This window comes from Triturus cristatus, chromosome 7 (assembly GCF_964204655.1).
Source record: "Triturus cristatus chromosome 7, aTriCri1.1, whole genome shotgun sequence".
Classification (NCBI taxonomy): Eukaryota; Metazoa; Chordata; class Amphibia; order Caudata; family Salamandridae; genus Triturus; species Triturus cristatus.
Window position 1 is genome coordinate 787383500 of NC_140590.1, and position 25206 is coordinate 787408705.

The 25206-nt window shown below is 43.8% G+C and overlaps 1 protein-coding gene across 1 annotated transcript in view; it reads right to left on the reverse strand.

Annotated features, from left to right (window-relative positions):
• ITK (IL2 inducible T cell kinase) overlaps positions 1-25206 on the reverse strand; it is a 242359-nt gene that overhangs the window by 211473 nt on the left and 5680 nt on the right. The window contains exon 3 of the mRNA XM_085617606.1: positions 19675-19756. Coding sequence (XP_085473732.1) covers positions 19675-19756 — 82 coding nt within the window. The remainder of the gene's footprint in view (positions 1-19674; positions 19757-25206) is intronic.

Here is a 25206-nt window from a genome sequence, read left to right on the forward strand (position 1 = left end):
AGTGACATACACTGTAGTGGAATTGATTGCAGTAGAGTGGCGTAGAGGTGAGTGGTGTTGTTACAGAGTGCATTGGTGCAGAGTGCATTGACGTAGAGTGTGGTGGCGTTAATTGCAGTGATGTAGAATAGTGTTGCAGAGTACAGTGCTGTAGAGAACAGTGGCCTACAGTACAGTGGTGCAGAGTAGAATATAGTGGTGTGGAGTGCAATGACATAGAGCACAATGGTTCAGAGTGGCGTAGCATGCAGAGGTGTAAAATGCAGTGGTGTAGAGTGTTGCAGATTAGAGTATAGTGGTATAAAGTGCCATGGTGCAGAGTAGTTGGTGTAGAGTGCAGTGGTGTAGAGTGCGTTGGTTGTGAGTATAGTGGTGTAGAGTACAATGGTGTAAAGTGCAGTGATTTATAGGAGAGAGGCTAAGAGTAGAGTGATGCAGAATAGAGTAGAGTGGCATAGAGTGCAATGGCATAGAGTAGATTGTTTCAGAGTAGAATGAGGTGGCATGGAGTGGTGCAGGGTAGAGTGAAGTGGTGCAGGGTAGAGTGGAGTAGCATAGAGTAGTGGCTTAGAGTGCACTGGTGTAGAATGGAGTGGTGCAGAGTAGAGTGGAGTGGCATAGAGTAGTGGCTTAGAGTGCACTGGTGTAGAGTGGAGTGGAGTGGTATAGAGTGGAGTGGAGTGGTGCAGAGTGGAGTGGAGAGGTGCAGATTAGAGTGGAGTGGCCTAGTCTGGAGTGGTGTAGAATGCAGTGGCAAAGAGTGCAATGGTGCATAGTAGAGAACAGTACATTGGTATGAAGTAGAGTGATGCAGAGTAGAGAGGTGTAGAGTGAAGTGGCGTAGAGTGCAGTGGCAAAGTGTGGGGTAGCGACATAGAGTGCAGTGGCATGGAGTTCAGTGGGGTAGAGTGATGCAGAGTAAAGTTGTGTAGAGAGCAGTGGCATAGAGTACAGTGTAGAATAGAGTTTCATAGAGTGCAGTGGTGTAGAGTCAAGTGTTTCAGAGTAGAGTATGGTGACGTACAGTGCAGTGGCGTAGAGTGTATTGGTATTGAGTAAAGAAAGTGGCTTAGAGTGCAGTGCCATATAATGCAGTGGCATACAGTGTGATGGCATAGAGTAGAGTGGTGAGGAGTAGAGCAGAGTGATGCAGGGAAGATTGCATTGGTATAGAATGGAGTGCCATAGAGTGCAATGATGTATAATACAGGGGTGCAGAGTAGATTAGAGTGGATTGGCATAGAGTGCAGTGGCGTGGAGTGATGCAGAGTAGAGTGGCATACAGTGTAGTGGCGTACAATGCATTGGCCTAGAGTGCAATTGAGTGGTGTGGAGTAGAGCGGGGCAGAGTAGTGGTGTAGAGTAGAGCGGTGCAGAGTAGAGTGCAATGGTATTGAGTGCAGTGGCATAGAGTGCAGTAGTGCAGAATAGAGTGGCATAAAGTTCAGTGGCAGAGAGTGCAGAGTTGAGTGGGTGGCATAGAGTTGAGTGGTACATAGTGTAGTGGGACAGAGTGCATTGGCATACAATGTAGTGGAGTAGAGTAGAATAGAGTTCAGGGACAGAGAGTGCAGTGTTATCTGTCGTAGAGTGAAGTGTTGTATAGGAGAGTGGCACAGAGTGCATTGGCATAGAGTGCAGTGGTGTAGAGTAGAGTGGTGTAGAGTGGCATAGAGAGCATTGGTGCAGATTAGAGTGACATAGAGGTAGTGACGTGGAGTACAATGGCGTAGAGTGCAGTGGTGGAGAATGTTGTAGAGTAGAGTATAGTGACATAGAGTGCAGTGGTGCAGAGTGCATTGGCTTTGAGTGAAGTGGTATAGAATGCATTCTCATAGATTGTAAATGGTATAGAGTGCATTGTCATAGAGTGTAGCATTTAGAGGAGAGTGCAGTGGCTTAGAGTAGAGTGGTACAGAGTAGAGTAGAGTGGCGCAGAGAGGAGTAGTGCAGAGTAGATTGCAGTGGAGTAGAGTAGAGTGGAGTGGGTTAGAGGAGATTGTTTTACAGTAGATTAAAATGGCATAGAGTGGAATAGAGCATGGCAGAGTGGAGTGGTGCAGGGTAGAGTGCAGTGCTGTCAAGTAGGGTGGCATAGATTGCAGTGGTGCAGAGTAGATTAGAGTGGCATAGAGTGGATTGGCATAGAGTGCACTGGTGTAGAGTGGAGTGATATAGAGTAGAGTGCATTGCCGTAGAGTACAGTGACATAGAGTGCAGTGTTGCAAAGTGGAGTGGCAGAGTGGTGCAGAGTAGAGTGGCGCGGTGTAGACTGGAGTGATGTAGAGTGCAGTGGCAAAGAGTTCAATGGTGCACAGTACAGCATAGCGCGGTGGAATGGATTGGCATAGAGTAGAGTGATGCATAGTAGAGTAGAAATGCAAAAAGAGCAATTGATGGACAGAATGCAGAACAATGTCAACTATTCACCCCAATCCAGACATCTGGGCCTAAATCTGTCGTTTTTTTGCTCGCCATTCCAGTTTGGACCCAGCCATATGTATATCGGTCTTGACCCTGCGCCCAATGGGAACAGTCCAGCCCAAACTGCCAGTCCAGGTCCTCCCTGGACTGGAAACAAGCATCCTTGGACCGGTTCCGGGGTTTCACCCCTCATCAGCCAGGATAGCTTGACTCCAGTGGCATAGAGAGCACAGGACCCACGTCTGGGCATACCCATAGAACAATTGATGGACAGATGCAGACAATGTCATACAAGTAGTAGAGTAGAAACGCATAAAGTGAAGTGACGTAAAGTAGAATGGTGAAGAGTAGAATGCTGTGACAGTGTGGAGAGGTGTAGAGTGGAGTGGCGTAGTGTGGAGTGGTGCCGAGTAGAGTGCAGTGGCGTGGCATGGAGTGGAGTATAGTGGGGTAAAGTTGAGTATTCACGGTGAGGTAGTGCACTCTTTGGAGAACACATCTTCAATTGAAATAGCCATTGCATTTGCACAGATATACAGTTTTACTGATAAAAGTATACAGCGCATAAATGATAATGTGTAAAAATGTAATCACATAGTGAATTGATTTGTTTCGATCGTATTAACATTTTTGTTTCCACCACTCAGAATTACAAGCCCCCCTCCTGTAATCAGTATGATTGTCACATAAATTCTCTCACTTTGAAGTCAGAGAAGGAAAGGTAAACATCAAGCTCACTCAGAACACAGAGCCTGACATTTGACATCTGTCTTTGCCTAGTAAATGTAACAAGATAAGAACAAGATTTAAAGCCCTGTTTACAGAAATTGAGTACTTGGAAGCATACAGTAAATAAGGTATGGGTTACAGAATGGACAAACTCAAGCTGGACTGCCTAAAACAAATAAAGGCAGCAAGTAGGGGAGAGGAGTTGGCCTAACGGCTGGGGCGGTCGACCTCGAATCTGGGGAACTGGGTTTGAGTCTCGGCAATGACGCTGAACATCCTGTGATTTTGGGCAAATCACTTAATCCCCCTGTGCCTAACAAAAATGAATGTGTCCTAATGTAACGCAACTGGTGCTATGTAAAGCGCTCTGATACCAATACCGGGTCAAGTTTGCGCTATATAAAACTCCGTAAAAAAAAATAGAAAGCAAGAAAATGTGAGTTACAAAACACCACGCCAATGGTAAGCAACGGGTTGGACGTATTCCAAAGGAAGCTTTCAAAATGCCCCTAAGATGTTGTTAGCAAACTAGACAGCCGAGATGTCTAGCAGGCATCGACCTAATGAGTTTGGTTTTTCAGTGGCAAAAATAATAACAAACCCTGTTCTACAGAACCCACAATTAGATATCTTCCTTAAAAAGTTCCTATATGGCTTAGTATTCTAAAACCATCAACTACATATTAAAACATGCCTGAAAACAAACTTAAAACATGACACTTAAAAACAATATTAAACAAAATTTTCACTGACAGCACAGCAATCGTAAATATTCTGATAGATCGTAAATATTCTGATAGTACTAACAGAATCCCATAGTATATGGTCCGATTTGATGGAGATAGTGCCAGTACACATTAGTAAACACCTTCTCTAAAAAAGCATTATATAAAAACAAAGACAACCTTAGGTCATCTAAATCTGACAATTGTACTATTATCGTTTGCTATATCTCCCATATGGGAGATCTTCATATATTGTTTGAAGAGAGAAGGATAAGGATTTTTATAATCACAAATGTATTGTCCTCTGTTCCTAAGCAGCATATTTTGGGCCTGATTTAGAGTTTGGTGGACTGGTTACTCTGTCACAACCATGATTGATATCCCGTCAGCCGTATTATAAAAGCCATGGGATATAATGGACTTGTAATATGGTGGACGGGATATCTGTCACACTTATGTCGGAGTAACCCGGTCTGCCAAACTCTAAATCAGACACATAGTCACTTGAACTGGACACCCGTGGTTCTTGCATTTTTTAATATTAATCAAATTATTTTTTGATACTCCCGGTTACTCTAATTTATTTACTTAATAAAGCATTCAAGTTTTGATTTATATATTGTTTGGTGTCATATGTTGTCACTTTATAGAAGACATACAGAATTATTTAAAACAAATATATATTTTGAATGAATACCTTGTAGGCAGCTTTACCTGTTTAACTCTATTACCCAAGCCCACAAGGGTATATTGGGTTGCCCAAAGTCATTGATACATTTTGAAAAGGAGGCATCAGTACATTCTGTATAATGTACTTCAAAACAGGCAGCTCACAGGACCTTTTTAAATAGATTATTTATATCACTTCACGCTGTTGCAGTACTTAAATCATCATAAAGTAAGGCCTTGTTACTAAAGTACATAATCAAGTTATCCTACACACTTGATTGTATTTTTTTCCCCTGTACTAAATAAAATAACTATAGTCTTCATCACTTCTAACTTGATCACATGGAATTACATATTTTACAATTACAGAGATGTGCATTTATAAAAGTAACATGGTCGAAATAACTAAAGATTTACCCCATCCTAAAACGTCATAATAGGGCTGTAATCCCCCTGCTAGGGGATGGTAGACCAGAGCCTCTGCTGACCATCCTCCAAGGTCAGAGGCCAGCCAATCCAGTTAACAACAAAAAGCTGCCTTGATCGGCCCCCCAAAAGTTCTACTATTACTGTCACAAAGTGGGTGGTGGCCATATACTAACTGAGCTACTAGGGTCCGCAGGGTAAAGGGGCCTTTCCTCACATTATGGCCACATTGATGTTAATGGGAGAACATACTCTATATTTAATCCACATTTGTGTCTTTGGTTTTGCCAATCAGAGTCGCTAGAGGTGGCGCATGCTCAACTAGTTTATTGAGGTCTAGCATTGTAGGGTCCCATACTGTCCTCATTTCAGGCCATTGCAAATGAGGTGCAGCTTATCTCATCAAAATGCATGCAGCCTCAGTCCAGCTTGTCATTTCTCCCAGCCAAGTTCCTTTGCCTGGCACTACCGGGGATCTCTAAGACATAGCTAAGCTTTCCAAGCCATCGTAAGTCAGCGAACTTTTCATGCCATGCTTCGCTGGTTGGTGCTCTCAGACCTCCAGGAGATAGTCAAGCAAAGTTTTGCCAAATTAAGCCCATATTTCAGCTTGTGTGGCGTAGTAATGAGGCCAAGCAAGCATGCGGTTAAAGTACAATATAGGTTCATGTTTAGAAGCTCGAAGATTGTATAAGCGCTTCTGTCCAGTACAGACAGAACCCATCACTCTCAGACCATATGAAAAAAGCCACCATCATTCTTCCTGCATATTGTGCACCAACTGTTGAGGTCCTCAAATATTCTCTTCCATTTCTTTGAGGAGAGGCAGTTTTGGTGGCGATAATTGAATTGGATGAGTTTGGAGCAAGTGGTACGTGTCACTGTCTTGGTGTATTCAATTCTCATGTCCCAGTCGTCATCCAATATATCTGCCCAGGGGCTGTCTCCCTCTAGTCCAATAGATTTCAGTAACAGTTTGTTACTGTCCTAATACCGAGTCCATGCTTGGTTAATATTTGCAGGAATTCATTGGTTACAGCACCAATATGCCCCTTCTGCACACCATGTAATCCATGCTCCTTTGAATTTCCTCAAACGTACATAGTGTATTAGCAACACAGAGGATCCCTCTCACATCAGTCTGGCTCTTGTCCAAATGTCAATGTGTATTCTGTGTGGCACTTTGCTAAATTATGGAGAAACCATAAGGACTGATCTGGGGCATATTATGCCTCCATTTTGGACCTCTTCAAGGGAGCAGACCAATAATGGAAACGGGCATGTCCCAATCCCACCACAGACCTTTTCCGCCAGTGGGAGGGATCCAAGGGCCAGATGTATCAAAGGGTTTTGCCCATTCTGTGTCTATGGGGAAATGTGTTGATACATATGGCCCCAAGTTCTTCCGGTAAGAAGTGAAATTCAGCACCATCCTCCGGCGCCATCCATTTTGCCACCCACTACAGTTTTGCCACAATATGTTATGAATCAAACAAAGTATGATGTCTTTAGACCCCCATCTACCAATATATCAGGCTTGCTACGCCACGAAGAACTTTTGGGGGTTCACCGCTGGTATACTTACAGAATGGTACAGCAATCTGGGTAGCATGACGATCTTGGAAAGAGCCACTCTGCCAAAAGGGATAGCAGCAGTGTACACCAGAAGGTCACTAGCCTCTGTAAATGAGCATCTAAATCCAAAATGTAACACTCTTTCTTTTGATTGTCTTAGGTCCTGTCAAATACTCAAAACAAGCATTGATAACTGATACTTTTTAACTCTTTTGCCTGCCAAGCAGTCTCTGTAACCTGTTCCTAGAATTTGTAAACAAGGAGACTAGAGCATGTTTTGTTAACGGACATCATTTGTATACTGCACACTACTGACATTGATTTGAGATACAAAAAATGAAATTGAGGTGGTTTGGTCCATGTCTAAAGACTGCTTAAGCAAACAAATAAAAGTTCAGTTTTTTCCTGAAGCTTGTAGGCATGGATAAGAGCTTGATTTCAGATCGAAGGGAGTTCCATAACAATTTGTACCTACACAGGAAATGAATGGCCTCTTCGTGGAGACCAATCCGAAATCAGTAGAATTGCTCTTCTGATCTGAATAATATGCCAGCTGGCTGAGTATAAAAAAGTGGTATTTGGAGATAGAAAAGAGTTTCAAGGTGGCTTAGTTTCCTCATCCAACTGATGATCCTATTGTTAACCACTTACAATAAATTCAGCAGCTTTTTGAGAAAGGTAGGCCTGACGTATAAACACAGGGTCACACAGCATTCAGTGTTTTTTCATGTAAACTACCTTGTGACATCACCTTCATTCTGCGCTGTGACGAATGTACTAGTATATTACAATGCAAAATGCCGATTTGCAGAGAGTTGCAAAGCTCCTGGCTCATTTATATTTATGAGATAGCCGTATTTTGAGACTCCATGCGAATGGCAGCGAATGCAGAGACGGAGGCTTAAAATTTTTCTATAGCCATGAAACAGATTTCTTAAATTTTCTATAGCCATGGAAGAGATTTCTTACATTTTCTATAGCCATGGAAGATATTTCTTACATTTTCTATAGTCATGGAAGAAATCTCTTGATAGCTGGGAGGGCTTATCAGTAGAAACAAGCTGTAGCCAAACATCAAATGGTTTCATTTTTAGCTGAGGTAATGAAAAACCCTACAACATTAATTACCTCTTTAGTACAGAGCTGAGAATGAGGGCTGTAGGCATTTTTGTATTGTCCTAATAATACCATTTCAGCTCTTAAGCATTCCATATCGCAATAAGAATTATTCTGATTATAACTACTAACACTTCCTGTTATGATTCCTACTGTGCATAGTATCTAGTAAAATGACTGGGATCATAGGCAGGTATTTATTTGAAGCCTGTGAATGAACTAAACAAATGAATGACATCTTGCTGCTCTAATGTATAACACCTGCAAGAAATGTGAGTATTAGTTGAAAGGAGTGATAACCCACTTTGAATAATAATCACAGTTCTCGTCAGGGTGAACCAATAAAGTCACTAACTAAACATACGCTTAACTCTCTGGTAGCTTGACACAAAGTAGTCAGGCTTAACTTAGAAGCAATGTGTAAAATATTTATTTAGCACTTATAAAGTAATAAAGTCGAAACAAAACACAAGAAAAATCCCAAACCAATTTAGAAACATAGAGCATATTTTAATAAATAAAATGACACCAAAACAACAAAACTTCAATAAGTAGAACTGGAGATATGAAGTTTTAAAGTTTGATTTAAAAACAGCATAAAAAAGCACAAAGTGCCAACTGCGGGTATCTGGTTGCACTGGATCGGGTTAAAGTCAAACATTAAGGCTGTTAGAGGTGGATCACAATACATATACAAGGACCAGGTTTGCCCTGGTGGAAAGTTTATCTTTTGACTTAGAAATGTTTATGGAGAAAAAGTGTTTGTAGGTGAGTCATTGATTGGGCAAGCTGCTCCTAAAACGGGGCTCAACAACGGTGGCCTACTTAAGGTAGGAAAGTTCTGAAAGGTCATACGCCATGCCCAGGAAGGTCTAGACATTGATTGGATGCTGCTCAGCTGCGAGCCCAGTGAAGCCCTCCACATTTGAACTTAGAAACTTTTCTGGACGTCAGAGCTTCTTCGGGGGACACCAGCAAGCTGAAGCCGACGGCCGTTTGATGTCAATGACTGTGGTTTCAATGGCGACCCTGGTCTTTGTTGGTTCTCCAGGCAGAGAGTGGGCAAAAACTTTATAAGTCCCACTTCTTGCAGTTTGGGGAAAGGAGGAGGACATTCTTACACCAGCCACAGGTCTAGGACCTGTGTGGCACCACCTGCGAGTTAGGATTCACTTAGTAAACAACAAGGGGGACAATGAGGGCTTGATAAAGGTCCACCGTACATGCCCTGGGTAGAACTAGAAGACAAAAGAGGTACGGTGTTCCTGGGTGGCAAGTTGGCCACCTGGTGAATACTCAGAGTGGTGGGGAGGTGGGAAATACCTCCTTTCGGAACTAGGACCCTCACACATCCAGCAAGCTAGGTGTCATGCTTCATCATATGGGTCTGCTCCCCGTTGAGCCAGCTCTGCAATGCTCGACGGGCACCCATAAAGGGGCTCTTTATCGGAAATCTTTTATTCCTTGCCGTATAGGTGCCGTGGGTGTGAACTGGTCAGCTAGGTAGTTACAGGGTGAGAGGCCTCTGGAAGCTTGTTTTGTCCTTGAGCTCAAACAGGTGGTCAGCCAACTGCCCATTTGAGTCAATTCTGTGGTTCTGGATTCAAGGCATGGAGGTCCAGTCTTTCTTCACACTCTTTAGAAAGCAGGCCAGTCCTTCTTCTGCTTCTTCTCGGGTCCAGGAGTGTTTGGAGGAGACGTATGTGAGGTCCACAATTATGCCAAGTACCAAACTATATGTGGAGGACAATCCTTAGTCCATCCCCTAAGCCAATTCTGGTCAGTTCCACCCCTCCCACTGGATTTGGAGCCAGCCTGACTAGAAAGACAAAGGCTATGTGTGAGTTTCATTTGCCAGTGACAGGGTAGACATCCCTTGAAGTGCAGAACAGCCGTAGCCCGTGTTAAGAGCGGTGGAGCCGTGTGGGGGTGATTTGACGGCCGATGACAAGGGAAAAGTCATTATTTGTTTAATTTTCCCACATCATCATCCGTCGAAATCCCCTCCCCCCCTGGCCCCACTGCTCTTAACTGCACAGGCTGCTGCTGGCACAGAAAGGGGCTGGGCACATCCCCCGGGCTTAACTGTCAAAGGAGGACACACTCACCCACACCAAGGGCCCTTTGTCACTGTCTGGAAGCAATACACATCTCACCACAGTTTAGGCATCATGGGCCAAGTGACAGCTGGGCACTAGCAGGAAATCCCTTTGGGTTTCGGTAGGAAAATGACAACTTTCTATACGTGTCATTTTCAAAACAGTAATAATAAAATCCGACTTGAGCATTAAGTTGGATTTTAAAGTACCAATAAAATGAGTCCTTGAAGTGTTTTTCTAGTTATTCTGAAACTAAATTTAGCATTTATTAAGTATAATAGTGTAAACCAGTGTTAACCTATGGGAGAGCCAGTCTTGCCACAGTGAAAAAACGACTTTGAAGGTTTTTCACTGCCAGGACATGTAAACAATGAAATATACAAGTCCAACTTTAAAATACCATGCACCATGACCTATGGGCTTTTAAGACCTACCTTAGGGGTGACCTATATGTGATAAAAAAAGGAAGCATCTTGGCCTGGCAAAAGGCATATTTTATAACTGCACACCCATGCTGCAGATGCCAGCCGGGGACATGTTGATAGTGCTACTTTTGTGGGTGGCACAATAAGTGCTGAGGGACACTAGTAGCATTTAATCAGCAGGTCCTGGGTAAAGGTAGTACCATATACTAAAGACTTATAAGTAAATTTAATGTGCCCATTAGTGTTGTGTGAAATTTACCATGTTTAAAAAGAAGAGCACAAGCACTTCACCACTGGTTAGCGGAGCTCTACAGCAAACAAAAATAGGGTTCAGTAAAATGGCAAAAGACCCAGATGACTCTACAGAAATGGTAAATTTCCAACAACACCTTTATAAAGTCTTTTGTATATTTCAAGTTACACAACTGCTCCTTGATATTGTCCAACCACCTAACCACATACAGATCATGCACATCACATTTTTCAGGAAAAAAACTGTATTACAATTAAATTCATCATGTGATACTGGAAAAATTGGTCATTACTATGGGTCAGAGTTTTTTAAACAGGTGGTTAAAATTCGACCTAAGGTAAAAAATAAACAAATACATGTATACAAGTTGACTTAATGGTCTCTACATTGACTTGGTTTACGAAAGGAATTTGCGAACTTTTGCATAAGATGTTCTTAAAGGAGGATGCTTATAAAACAGAAGTACGAGTTTCATTCTTTTTTTCAGCCAGTTACCTCTAAAAAGGTCTGACTTATAAAAGAACAGAGCTACTGTAAAGAATAATCATTTAAAAAAAATCTTCTGATTAACTTTTAAAGACTTATTCGTATACATTACTATAAACCATTCTGCAATTGTTTCCAAAGAACCTCGCTTACTTTGCAAATAATTTAATAATATTTGCATGTAATTCTGGGTTTGACAAAGAATTTTGCATACTTGTTTTCAAAAGCAATATTTTAAAAGAATCGTGCTTACTGGTGAAAAACGCAAAAACGTATTTTATTTGAATAATTCTCCATATATTTATAAACAACTGAGAATGTTTTCACATAAATGTCTTCTGAGTATCATTATTTAAAAGAACATCTTCATAATTTTACATTATATTTAAGAATGGTACAAAGCAATTCAAGCATTTGGAATAAATGTTGAGGAATAATGGTTTTGGACGTTTTCATGATGCATTCCATTAAACAACTACTAGCACAGACTGGCTAACAATAGAAGGCATGCTTACACAGCACATCTTAAGAAGGCTTCTGAAAAAACAAAATATCTAATTTCCAAAGGACTCTGGCATATATGAGACTAATATACACCTGGAAAACCCAAAACATACACTACATAATGCACACTACAATCAAAAGCAGGCGAGGATTAAATGCATGCAATACACGACAAATGTTCAAATAAAGTGATCATTTGTAAAAACATGCAATGGCATTTCCTTTCCCTTTCAGAACAACTAAGCTACACGAGAAAGATCTGCATGTAAGAGCTGCTGGCAATGTGGGAAATCGTACAAATGTGTACAAATGATCACAAGTTCCACTCCCAATTTTGACTCCAATGTTGTGGTTTCTCCTGAATAAAACCCAATAGAAATAGAAATGCTGCCTCTAGTGCCTATGAGCTTGGGGGAAAGGAACTCAAAAGGTATTCAGTTTCTAGTAATCAGGGACAGACAAAAGGGAAGGACTGACTTGGAAACTTCCCCGCCTTGCACAACAGAACCTGCGGCCCACGCATTATCCCTACCACTAATTAAATGGCAGTACTCCGGAAGATCTAATCAGTAGCCCCTTATTCCAAAGTCTTCATGGAATTTCTAAAGGTAGCCCTGTCTCTATTCTCCTCATTTCAGTGTCTAGATCACCACCCTCCAGCCACAGAAAGACAAGCAATACACGCCCACTGTCTGGAAACGCTGTGCTCATAGTCCACCTATGTCATGGTAAACCAGGAGCATTCAAAATGGATCCCGCAGTGATTGGTACTAAGACTAATACACAAATAGAGTCCTACTACTGCACATATGCTGAATGTGTACTAAACATGTGCACACAACACACATAAACAGGATGTCAGCAGAGCTTAGCACAAGAGGGGGCAGTAGGCAACACTCACTGATCCAGATAAAAAGGTCTAGTCATCTCTATGAGATCCCAAAACAGAGCTAGCTGCCACCACTGCCTTATGAGCTAAACCCAATACAGGGCATGCTTGGTGCGATTATACAAGTCACATGCTGTGGTCATTGCAAAGTCAGGGACAAACCTAGACCTCTGCGTACACTAGATCAGTGTGATGCCAGGGCAAAAAATAAAAGTTAGGGTACCAGATACACACAGTTGGTCACTCAGGAAAGGGATGCAGGCCCATACACCATGCAGGGTAGATTCCCATCACAACAGAGTGTGTTATGATTGGGAGTCTTTTACTGTCCCTGGCATACTGCAGAATTCTTTACTTTCTGGCAAGACTTCTTGGCTCATGGAAGCACTCCTGGGAACACCCTAGCGCTGCCATACTGAAAGTAATTCTTGGTATCTGGGCACTTATGACAAACTGCTGGCCCTCAAATACTAGAGGTAAATGTTTACATATGTCTCACCCATGGAATATAAACAGTATAAATGTCAACGTTTTGGCACTGGCATATTGAAGTTAATTCTTGGCATAAGGAGGTCACCCATCACATCAAGCAGCACCCATGACAAAATACTGGGCCTTGAGCACTGAAGGTCATTATTGACATAGGAGAGTGGGTGGCACACAACACACATTTTAAAAATGTAAAGAGTACTCTTTCATACTCTATAGCTAAACAAGAAATATATGTGAAATGCTACTATAAATTACACAATTTGACCCTTTTCTCAAATTTGTGCCAGGGAAGAACGCCCCGAGCCTTTCTAGAAGAATCAGGGTTCACTCGCTTTGCTCACTCACTTTCAGTAATTCAGGTGAGGTATTACACCCACCACTCTGAAATATCACCAGCCGCTGCCACTGCTTAAATCGCTCTCTTATGTCAACAACATGAACCCTTGCAATGCAAGCTGAGATTAGATTTTTCAGCTGAGATACAGCAAATATATTGTGTTTGCCTTTATGTTTATGAATTATTAGAATGATCAAAATACAGAGTACAGAGGTCAATAGATTTTAAAACAATAAATATTTGAAGAAGAAGAACTTCACGTAAAGTGTTTGTTGAGGCACAGACAGTGGCATTAGGCAAAATGATGGGACACCCCACGGAATGTAAAGAGGGGCCCCTGTGTCTCCAACATCTCACAGATGTTCATTGGCCTTGGGCTGCATGGGAGGTCCTGAAGGGTTGAGGGGCTCTTGAAAGGTTACTCCCCCCAAGTCCTCCCTCTGCGCCACAGGGGCTTCGGGGTATGTGTTAGGCGCCTGGGCTCAGACCTGAGGTTTCCTGGCCTAAATATATGGCTTACAATCTCAGCATTGTTTTGGAGTGAAGCAACACTTGATTGACCAGAAGAACCTATGTCATTCAATGTGCTTCCGGTAAGAATTATACACACTTTCAGAAGCATTTCAATTGAGTTGCAAAATGACACTGGTTGAAGGAAGTTATGATGAACACAACATTTTCGAAAAGTGGGCATGCCTCTTTTGCTTGATGTCACAGCCCAACTAGAGGTAGACCCCCTCCATAGGTCCCAGTCTCTCAGACTGTCTTGCCCCGAGGCTGCTACTTTGTTGGGGGTCCATGCACCTCTCTGTAAATGCCACTTTTGGGAGCGTCCTCATCCCTCACAACCGACACCAATTTGTGAGGTGATGGCCTGCATTCCCGACTGGGAATTTTAAGAGATCATACCCTCATGGGTAATGTTCTTTGCGTACTGCAGCATTCTTGAGTAGAACTTTTGTAGATGTTCAGTCATTTTACCACCTTTGAGAGTACTGAGGACTAAGAAGAAATATGCCGACGTTTTAATCCAGGGTCCTGCCGTCAAGACTCCTGGGTATTGGCATAGGGCACACCTATTGTGCTCCTGAAGAGGGTACACCTGTGTACCAATCAGCCTCCGGCAGGCTCCATGACCTCCTGCAACCTGCAGTTACCAGTCCCTCTAGCTGGAAAATTCCAACTACATCTTACAGGTGTGCCCCGTCCCTATCGGGGTACCATGTAGTGTTTGCACTAATGAGGCCATGCTTAATTTACCAAGCTCTTCTTATTCGACCTTACAAGCCCACCTGCTTGGTGGGCTTGTACATGGCTTTATTTACCTTTACATAGGAAAGTTCGATGGCCTCCCTGGAAGCTGGGGACTACTGTTCTCTGTTTTAACCACAGCTTTACTTATCCTTTCGTACGAATGTTCAATGGCCTCCCTGGAAGGGGGAAACTGCTGTTCTCTTCTTTAACCACAGTTCCGTGTGATGTCCCTATGGTGCCTTCTGTGCCAATATGGGCCTTCTGATTAGAGGTTGGCTGAGCACTGTATTTACCTCTCACCACCCAGGCCCTGAATTCAGGATTCGCTGGTAAGCACAGTGGAGTTTGCCTCCAAGACCATCAGTATATTTGTTAAAACGTTATTGTTAGTGGCCAACACAATACCCTTATATCTACCTGCTGACCTCCAATTGTATGGTAATACAGCGCCGGCAGGAAATATTACCCCTTGGGGGAATTAAAACTTCTGTTCTCTTCGTAACCACAGTTCTGTGTAATATAATCCATTGTGCACTGTGTGCAAAGTTGTGCATTTACATTTGGGGGTTAACTAAGCCCTTGTTTACCCCCCCACCCCACTTGGCAGGTTCCAAATTTGAGGGTTCAAACTGATAACCATGTGCTGCACGAGCAAGTGAAATATGACAGCATGTCCAGCAGGGAACAAAGAGGATAACCAGTGGGAGGGGGCAGGTATAAATACCTGTCCCCAGCCCACTGCGCGCCGGAAATGACACTGCAGAGGTGCCGGACATAGGAGGGATACCCATGGGAAGGGGTCCCAGTGACTGGTACGTGGAAATGTGCCTAATGTGGCACTAAGAGGACCACCCTCTTACAGGGGCCCACTGCGTTTGCTTTGGGCAGCCACAAAGATCTGAAATGCCCGCAGCCCTTCTCCCCAATTGAACAAGAGACACTACTATTAAAGGATATGTGTAATCGTAAGGGTGAAAATAGGGCACTCAGTTCTTCCTCCTATATTCCAGCACCTCACCCACATTGAGCTGTGCTAATGTACCCTTCGGTCCCTCCAGCTATTCAAATGCTAAAACTCAGAAACAGTTCTGTTGTTTCACTTCAAGCATTACAAACAGGTCTGCTGATTCACTTCAAGCGTTACAAACAGCACCCTCTGCTATCCCAGTCCCAGAAATCACTCAACGCTCTGAATATGCAAGTCCAGCATGGCCATGTTACAAAACGGGAGCACCCCTAGGTCCTGCGGGGCACAGTGACCCCCATTTCTTGCTACACTTCTCCCACACTGTACCCCATGTATACACCTGCAACCGGTGCATCCCATGACCCAGCAGCCGCATATACTGGATATTTTGGAGAACCCTAACCCGAAAAGATATAAATCAACAAAAGGAAACCAGTTGTTCTAGGTGATTTGCTCACTACGTAACCATTCGTTCTATGTAAACTTTGATTATGTGCTTGTCACCCGGAGAGTTGCATAACTATCAGGGGTGGGCAAAGCTTTAGGCCTCAAATGGGAAACCTTGTCCTTGACAAATTTACCTGACTTCCCCTGAGGAAAGATTTAACCTGCATGATCAATAATTTATTTGTGAAATAAGATAATATTAATAATAATAACAACAATAATAATAATAGTAGGCACAAGGGCTCATCCAGCAAACCTTTTCTTAGGATCCGATGCTGCCCAATGATAGGGGTGGAGAATTCCAAAGCTGGAATATTCCTGATTCCACCTTTGTTCCACCACAATACTCTCTTAATCTCACTCATTATTTTTCATCCCTGATTTTCTGCCCATGTCATTATTTTCTTATATTTCCCTTCCTCTTACTGTCTCCCTTTGCTGTCATTCTATTGCTATGGGTCAAAGTCTGATGTTGAAAAATAAGCCCTAGATCTGAAAATGAGCCCGATGCCCAGTGTTGGACTGCCCTGCCGGGTAGTCTGGCCCTACCACAGGTACCACCTTGTAAGGACCAGTGAGTGGGCTGCTTCTGTGGCTCCTACACACTGGCCCTTTCAGACTGCCTGACAGGCCAGTCCAACACTGCTGATGCCCACCACCTGCAGCTGCGGCAGATTGTTATTTCATGTTTAAAAGCCGGGGTATGACATCATTTGATGAGGGTAATTGATTAGGTTTGTGATGTCTAGTGCTCAAGCTAGGATGCCAACATGAGGATTTTAGTCTTACCCATCTCTCAGGGAGGAGGATTTCTAGAAGGTGACCAATATATCACTTAGGTTAGATTCCTAAAACGGCCCAAACTCGCTTGTGCAGGAATGGGAGAGTGAGGACAAGGCTCCAGGGCCCACCAGGTGATAGAGGGAATGTGGTATGTTTGGGGCACTGATAGAGTTCATGTCCCACCGTCTCCAAGTATTCAATTCAATTAATTTCTTGAATGATCGACACTGAGTTGGGCATAGTAGCTGTCTAGATTTCAACAAATCCATAAAAAGAATACAAATCCTGAACTTTTGCCACATTTCTGCCAGATTAGGCATTACATAATTTTCCTGATTTTCAACCCCCTAACACAGCTGTGCATAAACCATTTCCAGTTCACCACTCATTTTAGACATACTTTCAGTGGGATCTACTCAAATGGAGTGAGGGATCATGTTTGTATTACTAATGGCAAATATATGCCGCTAATTTACTGATACTTTTCGACCTCATTACATGGTATGTGGGTAAACCACATCAGTAATACCTCACAAGGCATATACAGATACCGTAGGGTACGGTAATTCTTGCACCATTACACAATGTCCAATAAATTCTAACTATAACTCTATGGCCCAGATGTATGAACATTCCATTTTGCGAGTCGTAATTTGCGACTCGCAAAATGGAATGTACTACAGTGTCTGAGAAACTCTTTCCGATTCGCAATGGACCTGCCTCATTAATATTCGAGAGGCAGGTCTCAGTTTGCGACCAATTGAGAATTGCGAAAATCACAGGGATTGTGGCCTGTTGGGGTCAGCAGACCACCATGTCTGTGACTACTTTTTTAATAAAGCAGTTTTTTTTGTTTAAATGCAGCCCATTTTCCTTAAAGGAAAACGAGATGTGTTTCAAAAAGAAAAATGAAACGTTCAGTTTCATTTTTTGGGACCACTTCCTGCACTTAAAAAATATCTGGCCCACATTCGCAAAGGGAAAGGGGTCCCTTGGGGACTTCTTCCAATTTGCAACTAGTCTACCACCCACTTTCCACTGGCGGTAAAATGCGAATGTTTTGCAACCTCATTTCGGCCGCAAAACATTTGTACATGGCACTGCGAGACGCTATTAAGAAGGGACGGCCTTGGCATGCCCCTTTCTAATAGAGAGTCGCAAACCCTATTTTGCGAGTCGGGAATAGTTTACCGACTCGCAAAATAGGGTTAGTACATGCCACATACCTATTTAGCGGTCGCAAACAGCACGATTAGCCATTTGCGAATGCTAAAAACGGTCATACACGTGGCCCTATAGCTATAACTCTAAAAATTGCCGTTGCACACCAATTATTAAAAGTCTTTCCTCATTTAGCTACTTTTTTGTTATTTTTATGAATTAGCTTGAGTGGCAGACCCAGCCACAAATTTTAAAAGAGAAATTCTATGGCTCCTTCCCAAATCGTGAGAGGCCAATCCTTTATCAGGCACCAATCAAACAGAGGAGCAACAGTTATGGACAACATTTTGGAGCTAATTTTGACAATTTCTATGAGACAGCATGGAGAACGTGCCTTAGAATCTTGTACATTCTGAGTTAAATTGATAATTTCAGTCTCCTTAATCTAGGATGATGGACAAGGCACCACAAAGCCTACATAAGCATACATCGCTTCATTGTTTCTCCAGTTTCTAGAGAACTGTACAAGGTCTGTGGAATTACTTGATATTTGTCATCCATTAGAACTATACCCCTTGGAAGCCAATAATTATTATTCCTTTATCTCTAGAGTTTATAGTGGCTAGTGCATCTCTCTGAGAGCTGTGTACATGCATACATACATACATACTTGATTTATTGATTTGAGTGGCAGAATTCTAATTCCAAATTACTGTTAGACCTATACGTGGTATCCTTTTTACCACCAATAACAGTAATCTGCTTTATACAAACTAATCAAATAGCACGAACTGTATTCTAAGATGGTCAAGAAACAAGCTAGCCCATTAACCGTCAAATCTTTTCTAAAACAAGCGCTCCATCTTATGTTATTTCTCCAAACTATCAAATGTAAAGATATTTGTATCACCATCTATGTTCAAGCTGTACAGATTCCTCTCTGGTTGCATCAGAAATAGGCGGTGAACTTCGCTCCGTTCGCAGAGTCTGCAGAGTTTTCTGCACTCCGCGGAGCTTGTGGAGTGCAGAAAACTCTGCTTCACGATGTGCAGCGGAGTTTTTTCCCCACTCGCGATCGGTAAGTTCGCGATCGCTAAAGGTAAGTTTGCGAGCACGAGCTGCCGCTCGAGTAGAATTTCTACCCGAGCGGCAGGAATACCAGCACAAACTGCAGTTTGCAGTGCACTCCACCACTCGCGGAACTTCGTGGAGTGTTTTTGACACTTCCCAAGTTCTGCGTAGCAAAACTCTGCAAACTACACCCAGGCCTAATCAGACCTACTTAAGGCCATTTTTCCTGATATCAAAGGTCCCTGGCCCTTGGCAATACCTCTTTGACACTGTTATACCCATCAGTAGAGGAATCACAAGCCACCACAGGAGATATCATGATTATAACATCTTATAGACAATTCCAGTATTCCAAGCTTATTAATGTGTGTTTACTTACTGAGGGTGGCCCCAGGGCAACGTCTTTCAAGGGTTATTAGATTATGTGCACCATTTAACATGGCCAATGGCTGCCATAATAGAGCTGTTCAATAGTCTTTTGCTAAATAACACTCAAAGGTATTCCTCTGTTCGAAATGTTTCAAAGGGATTTCCTACAAATGTGCATTAGTATTGCCATTGACCCCCAGATACCCCTCCCCAAGGCACCTCAATCATGACTTGGAACACCCTCTTTTATTCTGTAACTGGGGCTCATACAGTGTTCTGCCAAGGTACCAGGGTCTTGTGCTCTAATGAGATACAGACTGCTGGCTGACCTTCTGCAAATCGCTGTTTCATTGCACTCTGCACCCTTGCAGGGTTTGTGGTTAGACCACACAAAGATCTCTCACTGAACACTGAGCCTGTCTGCAGTAAATACATCATATGATAAGGACAGGAGACAAGTTCTATTCTTTTACCTTCTTTAAGCGTGAGAACCCAGCGCTGACGACTATTTCTGTCTGGTGCAAACACATACAGCAGATAGTTATCGTGAACAACCTGTGGAAGAGAAGAAAGAGCCCATCAGTGGACAGAGATACATGCTGAAGTCATTCTGCTAACCACAATACAAATCTGTTCAGTAATTCTGGACATTTTAAGCTCCAAAATTATATTTATATCTCAACAGTTGGGTTTGAGTGATTCTCTGAAGAGTCCCTCAAAACTAATTTAAAAAATAAAGACTTCTGATTGACCAAGGGAGCTTTTTTTCCCTTGGTCTATCTTGCTTCCATGGGACTCGAGTGCTCTGATTGGCTGCCAGCAACATGTAGAAAAATACTGCTGGTAGCCATTACAGGCCTACGGAACTTGGTGCCCTGTCCTGCAAAGTTGTTAAAAAAATTATGTAAGGGGCCAGGGTAGGGATACCCTACACCGTAGACCCTGTGGGGGGGATCAGAAGGACCCACCCCTTGGGCCCAAAAAATGTCTGTTTTTGTCACAATCCCACGGGTTCACGGCAAACATGTTTTTGCTACGATCCTGCGAGATCGCGGCAAACAAAATTAAAAAAGCATATGGCGTCCCCGCATTTAAAAAAAACAATATTTGTGGAGAGGGGGTGCATAGAACCCCCCCCCCCCCGCCCTGAGACAATTTCAACCCCAGAGAGACAATCCACCGGTGCCAACCTTTAGAAAAGCTCTCAAGAAGCCCTCGCCCCCCCGTGCTGGGCCTTTAAAAGACCCAGGGACCCCATCCCGAGAGTCCAGGTTCCTAATTTCAGGGGGGGGGGGTGCGGCCCCAGGGATCCCATCCACCAGGGCCGAATTCTAATGCAGGGGAGAGGGTAGATGTGACCCCACCTCCCTGGGCCTTTGTCCAGGAGAACCCCCCACTAGGGCAGAGTAGTTTCCCTGCCCGCACTAGCATTTTTAAATGTGCCACTGGTTGGAAGCAAAGATGCTGGGGATTTAAAAATGCTTCCACCGGGTGGGAGCAGACTTCTGTTTCCCTGCAAGTAGGGAAACCGATATAGCTCCCGCCCGGAGGGAGCAAGCATAAACAGCTGCTCCCTCTGGGTGGGTGCAATGCCGGCTCCTGCAGTATGCAGAGGCTGGCTCGGGCCACGGGAACCCTAAGGCTCACCCCATGGCCCCCAACTAGTGGTTTGTGGGGTCCCCAGGAGGCAGGAAGGCTCGGAGGCACATGCCCCTTTCCCCTTAAGAATGTAATTGGACCCCAGGGCATGGGGTCCCCGGGGCCTAATGAGGACTGGAAATGGGGGGCCCACACCTCGTCCCCTTAATAATAGCATTTGGACCCAGAATATTGGGTCCTCAGGGCCCATTTAGGCTCAGAGAGGAAGGTCACATGCCCCATTCCCCTTCATATTAGAATTCAGACTTATGGAGGATGGGGTCCTCAGGGCCTATTAAGGCTTGAGGAGGGGGGCCAGGCAGCCCTCTTCCCTTTTTTATGGCATTTGAACTCGGGGAATGGGGTCCCCAGGGCCTGTAAAAGCTCGGGGAGGGGGGCCATGCACCATCTACCTGCTCCCGTTCCCGGCAAAAGTCATTGAGAAGATAGTCAACAAGCAACTGACCCACTTCCTCGAGGAGAGCAACACCCTGGACCCGTCCCAATCGGCTTTCCGCATCAACCACAGCACCGAAACCGCCCTCATCGCTGCCACCGACAACATCAGGACCATGCTGGATAACGTCGAAACCGCTGCCCTCATCCTCCTGGACCTCTCGGCCGCCTTCGACACCGTCTGCCACCACACCCTACGTACACGTCTCCACGATGCAGGAATCCGCGACAAAGCCCTGGATTGGACCACCTCCTTCCTCACCGACAGAACCCAAAGGGTCTGCCTCCCTCCATTTCGATCTGAAGCCACGAAGATCACCTGCAACGTACCCCAAGGTTCTTCTCTCAGCCCATCCCTTTTCAACATCTACATGGGACCGCTCGCCAACATCGTCTGATCACACAACCTCAGCATCTTCTCCTACGCTGACGACACTCAGCTGATTCTCTCCCTCACCAAGGACCCCGCCACCGCCAAAACCCACCTCCACGAAGGGATGAAGGACGTCGCTGAATAGATGAAGAACAGCTGCCTGAAACTGAACTCGGACAAGACAGAGGTCTACATCCTTGGATCCACCACCACCGCCTGGGACGACTCTTGGTGGCCGACCACACTAGGAGCCGCACCGATACCCACCAACCATGCACGCAACCTGGCGTTCATCCTGGACTCATCACTCTCAATGACCCAGCAAGTAAATGCCATCTCCTCCTCCTGCTTCAACACCCTCCGCATGTTTTGCAAGATCTACAGATGGATCCCTACTGGAACAAGGAGGACAGTCACCCAGGCTCTCATAAGTAGCAGACTGGACTATGGCAATGCCCTATCCGCAGGAACCACGGCCAAAATCCAGAAAAGACTACAACGCATACAGAACGCCTCCGCACGCCTCGTCCTCGACATCCCCCACCGCACCCACATCACAGCTCACCTGAGAGACCTTCATTGGCTCCCAGTCAACAAGAGGATCACCTTCAAGCTCCTCATCCACGCTCACAAAGCACTCCATGACACCGGACCAGTATACCTCAACAAACGACAAACCTTCTACACCCCGAACCGCCAGCTTTGCTCCGCTGACCTCGCCCTCGCCAACATCCCACGCATCCACAGGACGACCACCGGGGGCAGATCATTCTCCTACCTCGCCGCCAAGACATGGAATACTCTTCCCACCCACTTGCGACAGAATCAGGACCTGCTGACCTTCAGGAGACGTCTCAAAACCTGGCTGTTCGAGCAGTAGCTGCACCCCCCTCTCCCACCAGCGCCTTGAGACCCTTGCGGGTGATTAGTGCGCTCTACAAATACTTGATTGATTGATTGATACATCAAAATAAAAACTAGAAATTCACTGAAAAAAAATAATGGCTAAAGTGATGTTATAGTTAAGATTTGTAATGTTATAGTTAAGAATTGTGATTATATCTTAATTTACAGTTTTTTTAAAGTTAGAAATTCACTGTAGAAAGCAAAGGTTAAAGTGATGTTATAGTTAGGTGTTGTGATAGTAAGATTTGATTTTGTTTTTTTAAAACATCTGAAACTCACTGAAAAAAACAACGTTTTAAGTGACGTTATAGTTAAGTAAAAAATTCAGTGCCAACATAACATTTTGAACTAAAAAAAAACATGGAAATTCACCAGTCATAACTTGCACCCTCGCCATGCACTGCAAATGACCTCACATATTACATCACTCATGACATGTTCTATGACCTCATTTATGACCTCACTGATGAAATCTCAAATTATATTATTGAAGAAATCACTGATAAGGTCATCCAATGAGTGTGTTAAATTGGTTTCTAATGTCATGAGTTATGTAATATGTGAGGTCATAAGCATGGTGAGAGTGCAAGTTATAACTTGTGAATTTCTCTGATTTTTTAGTTCAAAAAGTATAGGGAGGTCATAAGTAGTGCATGGCAGAAGCGCCATATGTGATATCCTGACTGAAAAAAACAAAGGTTAAGGGGACGATATAGCTAGGTGAAAAAGTCAGTGAAAACATAACATTTTAAACTAACAAAATCACTGCAATTCACCAATTATAGTTATCTCACGTAACTATAACTCATGCCCTTAAGTAACTATAACTTGCACCCTCGCTATGCACAGTGTTGTTATCAATTATGTAATTTCAATGTCATCAGCGATGTTATGAATGATGTGATAGAACATTTCACGAATTATGTAATATGTGAGGCCATGAGCAGCATATGTTACATATAAGGGTAGACCCTAAGATACTGGGACCTGGGTAGCAGACAGTACAATATGAGATGGTCCCAGTGAACAATATTAAGCCACAGAACACATTAGAAAACTTATATTCAACAAAATATAAGAACAATGCATAGATTGAATGATTGAGCAGTTTTATTTAATCCACAGATGCATAAATTACAAAATCAAATTCATACACAAAGTGCCCAGAAGAACAAGGAAAAGCAAGGGCTGGTAGGGAAAGTCTGTGATTTTGTGAGGATTTGAGTGATGTGAAGAGATGAGGGATGCGCAAGTAATAAATCCTAGTTTCAGCAATAAAAATTAATGGCTAGTTATTCCGCCATTAATCACAGTTGTTTACATGATTTAGAATAGCCAAGCTACACAGGAAAAAACACAGTAGAACAGTCTCTGTTGTTAGTGGTTGGCTCAGACGAAAGTGTCGACGTTTCGACCCCATATATATTGTAGGCTTATTGGCACCTTACGTGGGGGTCTTCCTCAGGACAGTGATAAGGGAATGGGCACCGTAAGGGGCCTACAGGGAGGGCTGTGGTGAAAAGGATCGGGCACGTAGGCTCCAATACACAAAGAGAGCGGGATACCAGCATGCTCATCTGAAAAAATCAAACATGTCCCATCCACTCTGGTTCCAGCAGTCCTGTCTTAAATCATCAACTAGAAACTGTGAGGCTGGAATCTGTTCTCACTTCAGAATCCTTAGCACACAAGGGCTAAAGATCGCTCCTTGGTGGTTGCGGGTTGTATTAGGGGGGACCAGCGGTGCTCAATCGCTACGCGCTGGATGAAGTCCTGAGACTGACTGAGCAACATGGAAGCAGAAGAAGAGAACCTGTCGGGCAACAGCGAGCAACACGGGTTGGGGGCGGAGAGAAGTACACAAGAGATCCAGCTTGCAAATGTATGCTCTCTCATGAAGTGCTTAACCCAAAAGAAAATAAGTAGTGCTTGAAAAGCAAATTGTGAAAGCATAGAAGCCAGCCAATCAGAATAGATGGTAAAGAGGCTAAGCTCCATGGGAGGGACAAACACAAGACTGACACCCTGGGACACAAATAAGAACCAGGTAAATGAGAGTGACAGCATGAAAAGCCAACCAATGGTAAATAATGGACGGGCTCCAAACCCTGTATGTTCTTTGTTAGAACCGGCAGTCTCTAGTTGGCAGAGGTATGCACTTCTGACAAATAGGGACCAACCAACTCTAGTCAGGGAAAGGGGATTACACACTCAGATAACCCCTGCTACCCCCTTGGTAGCTTGGCAGAGCAGACAGGCTTATCTCAGAGGCAGTGTGTTAAGCAATTATGACCACATACAGTAATAAAGTGAATACCCTACAGATGGACACGACACAGAAGGTATTATAAAAATAGGATTTTTATATAAGGTTTAGCACAAGACCAAATAACGACAAAAATATACCACAGTCTTAATAAATACTCTTTGGAAGGAAAAGTAATAGTTCAAGTAAGGTTTCTTCTTGGCAAATAGTTCTTTAGCAAAGTATTCTTCTGAGCACAGTTCTCTGGCAACAATGTAACCCCCACAGGAGTCACACGACGTCGAGTCTACAGGATTCCCAAGGTTCGGCGTCGACCGCGAGGAGCGCTACGTCGAGCCTGGAGTTGCAACAGACCCCACAAGTACA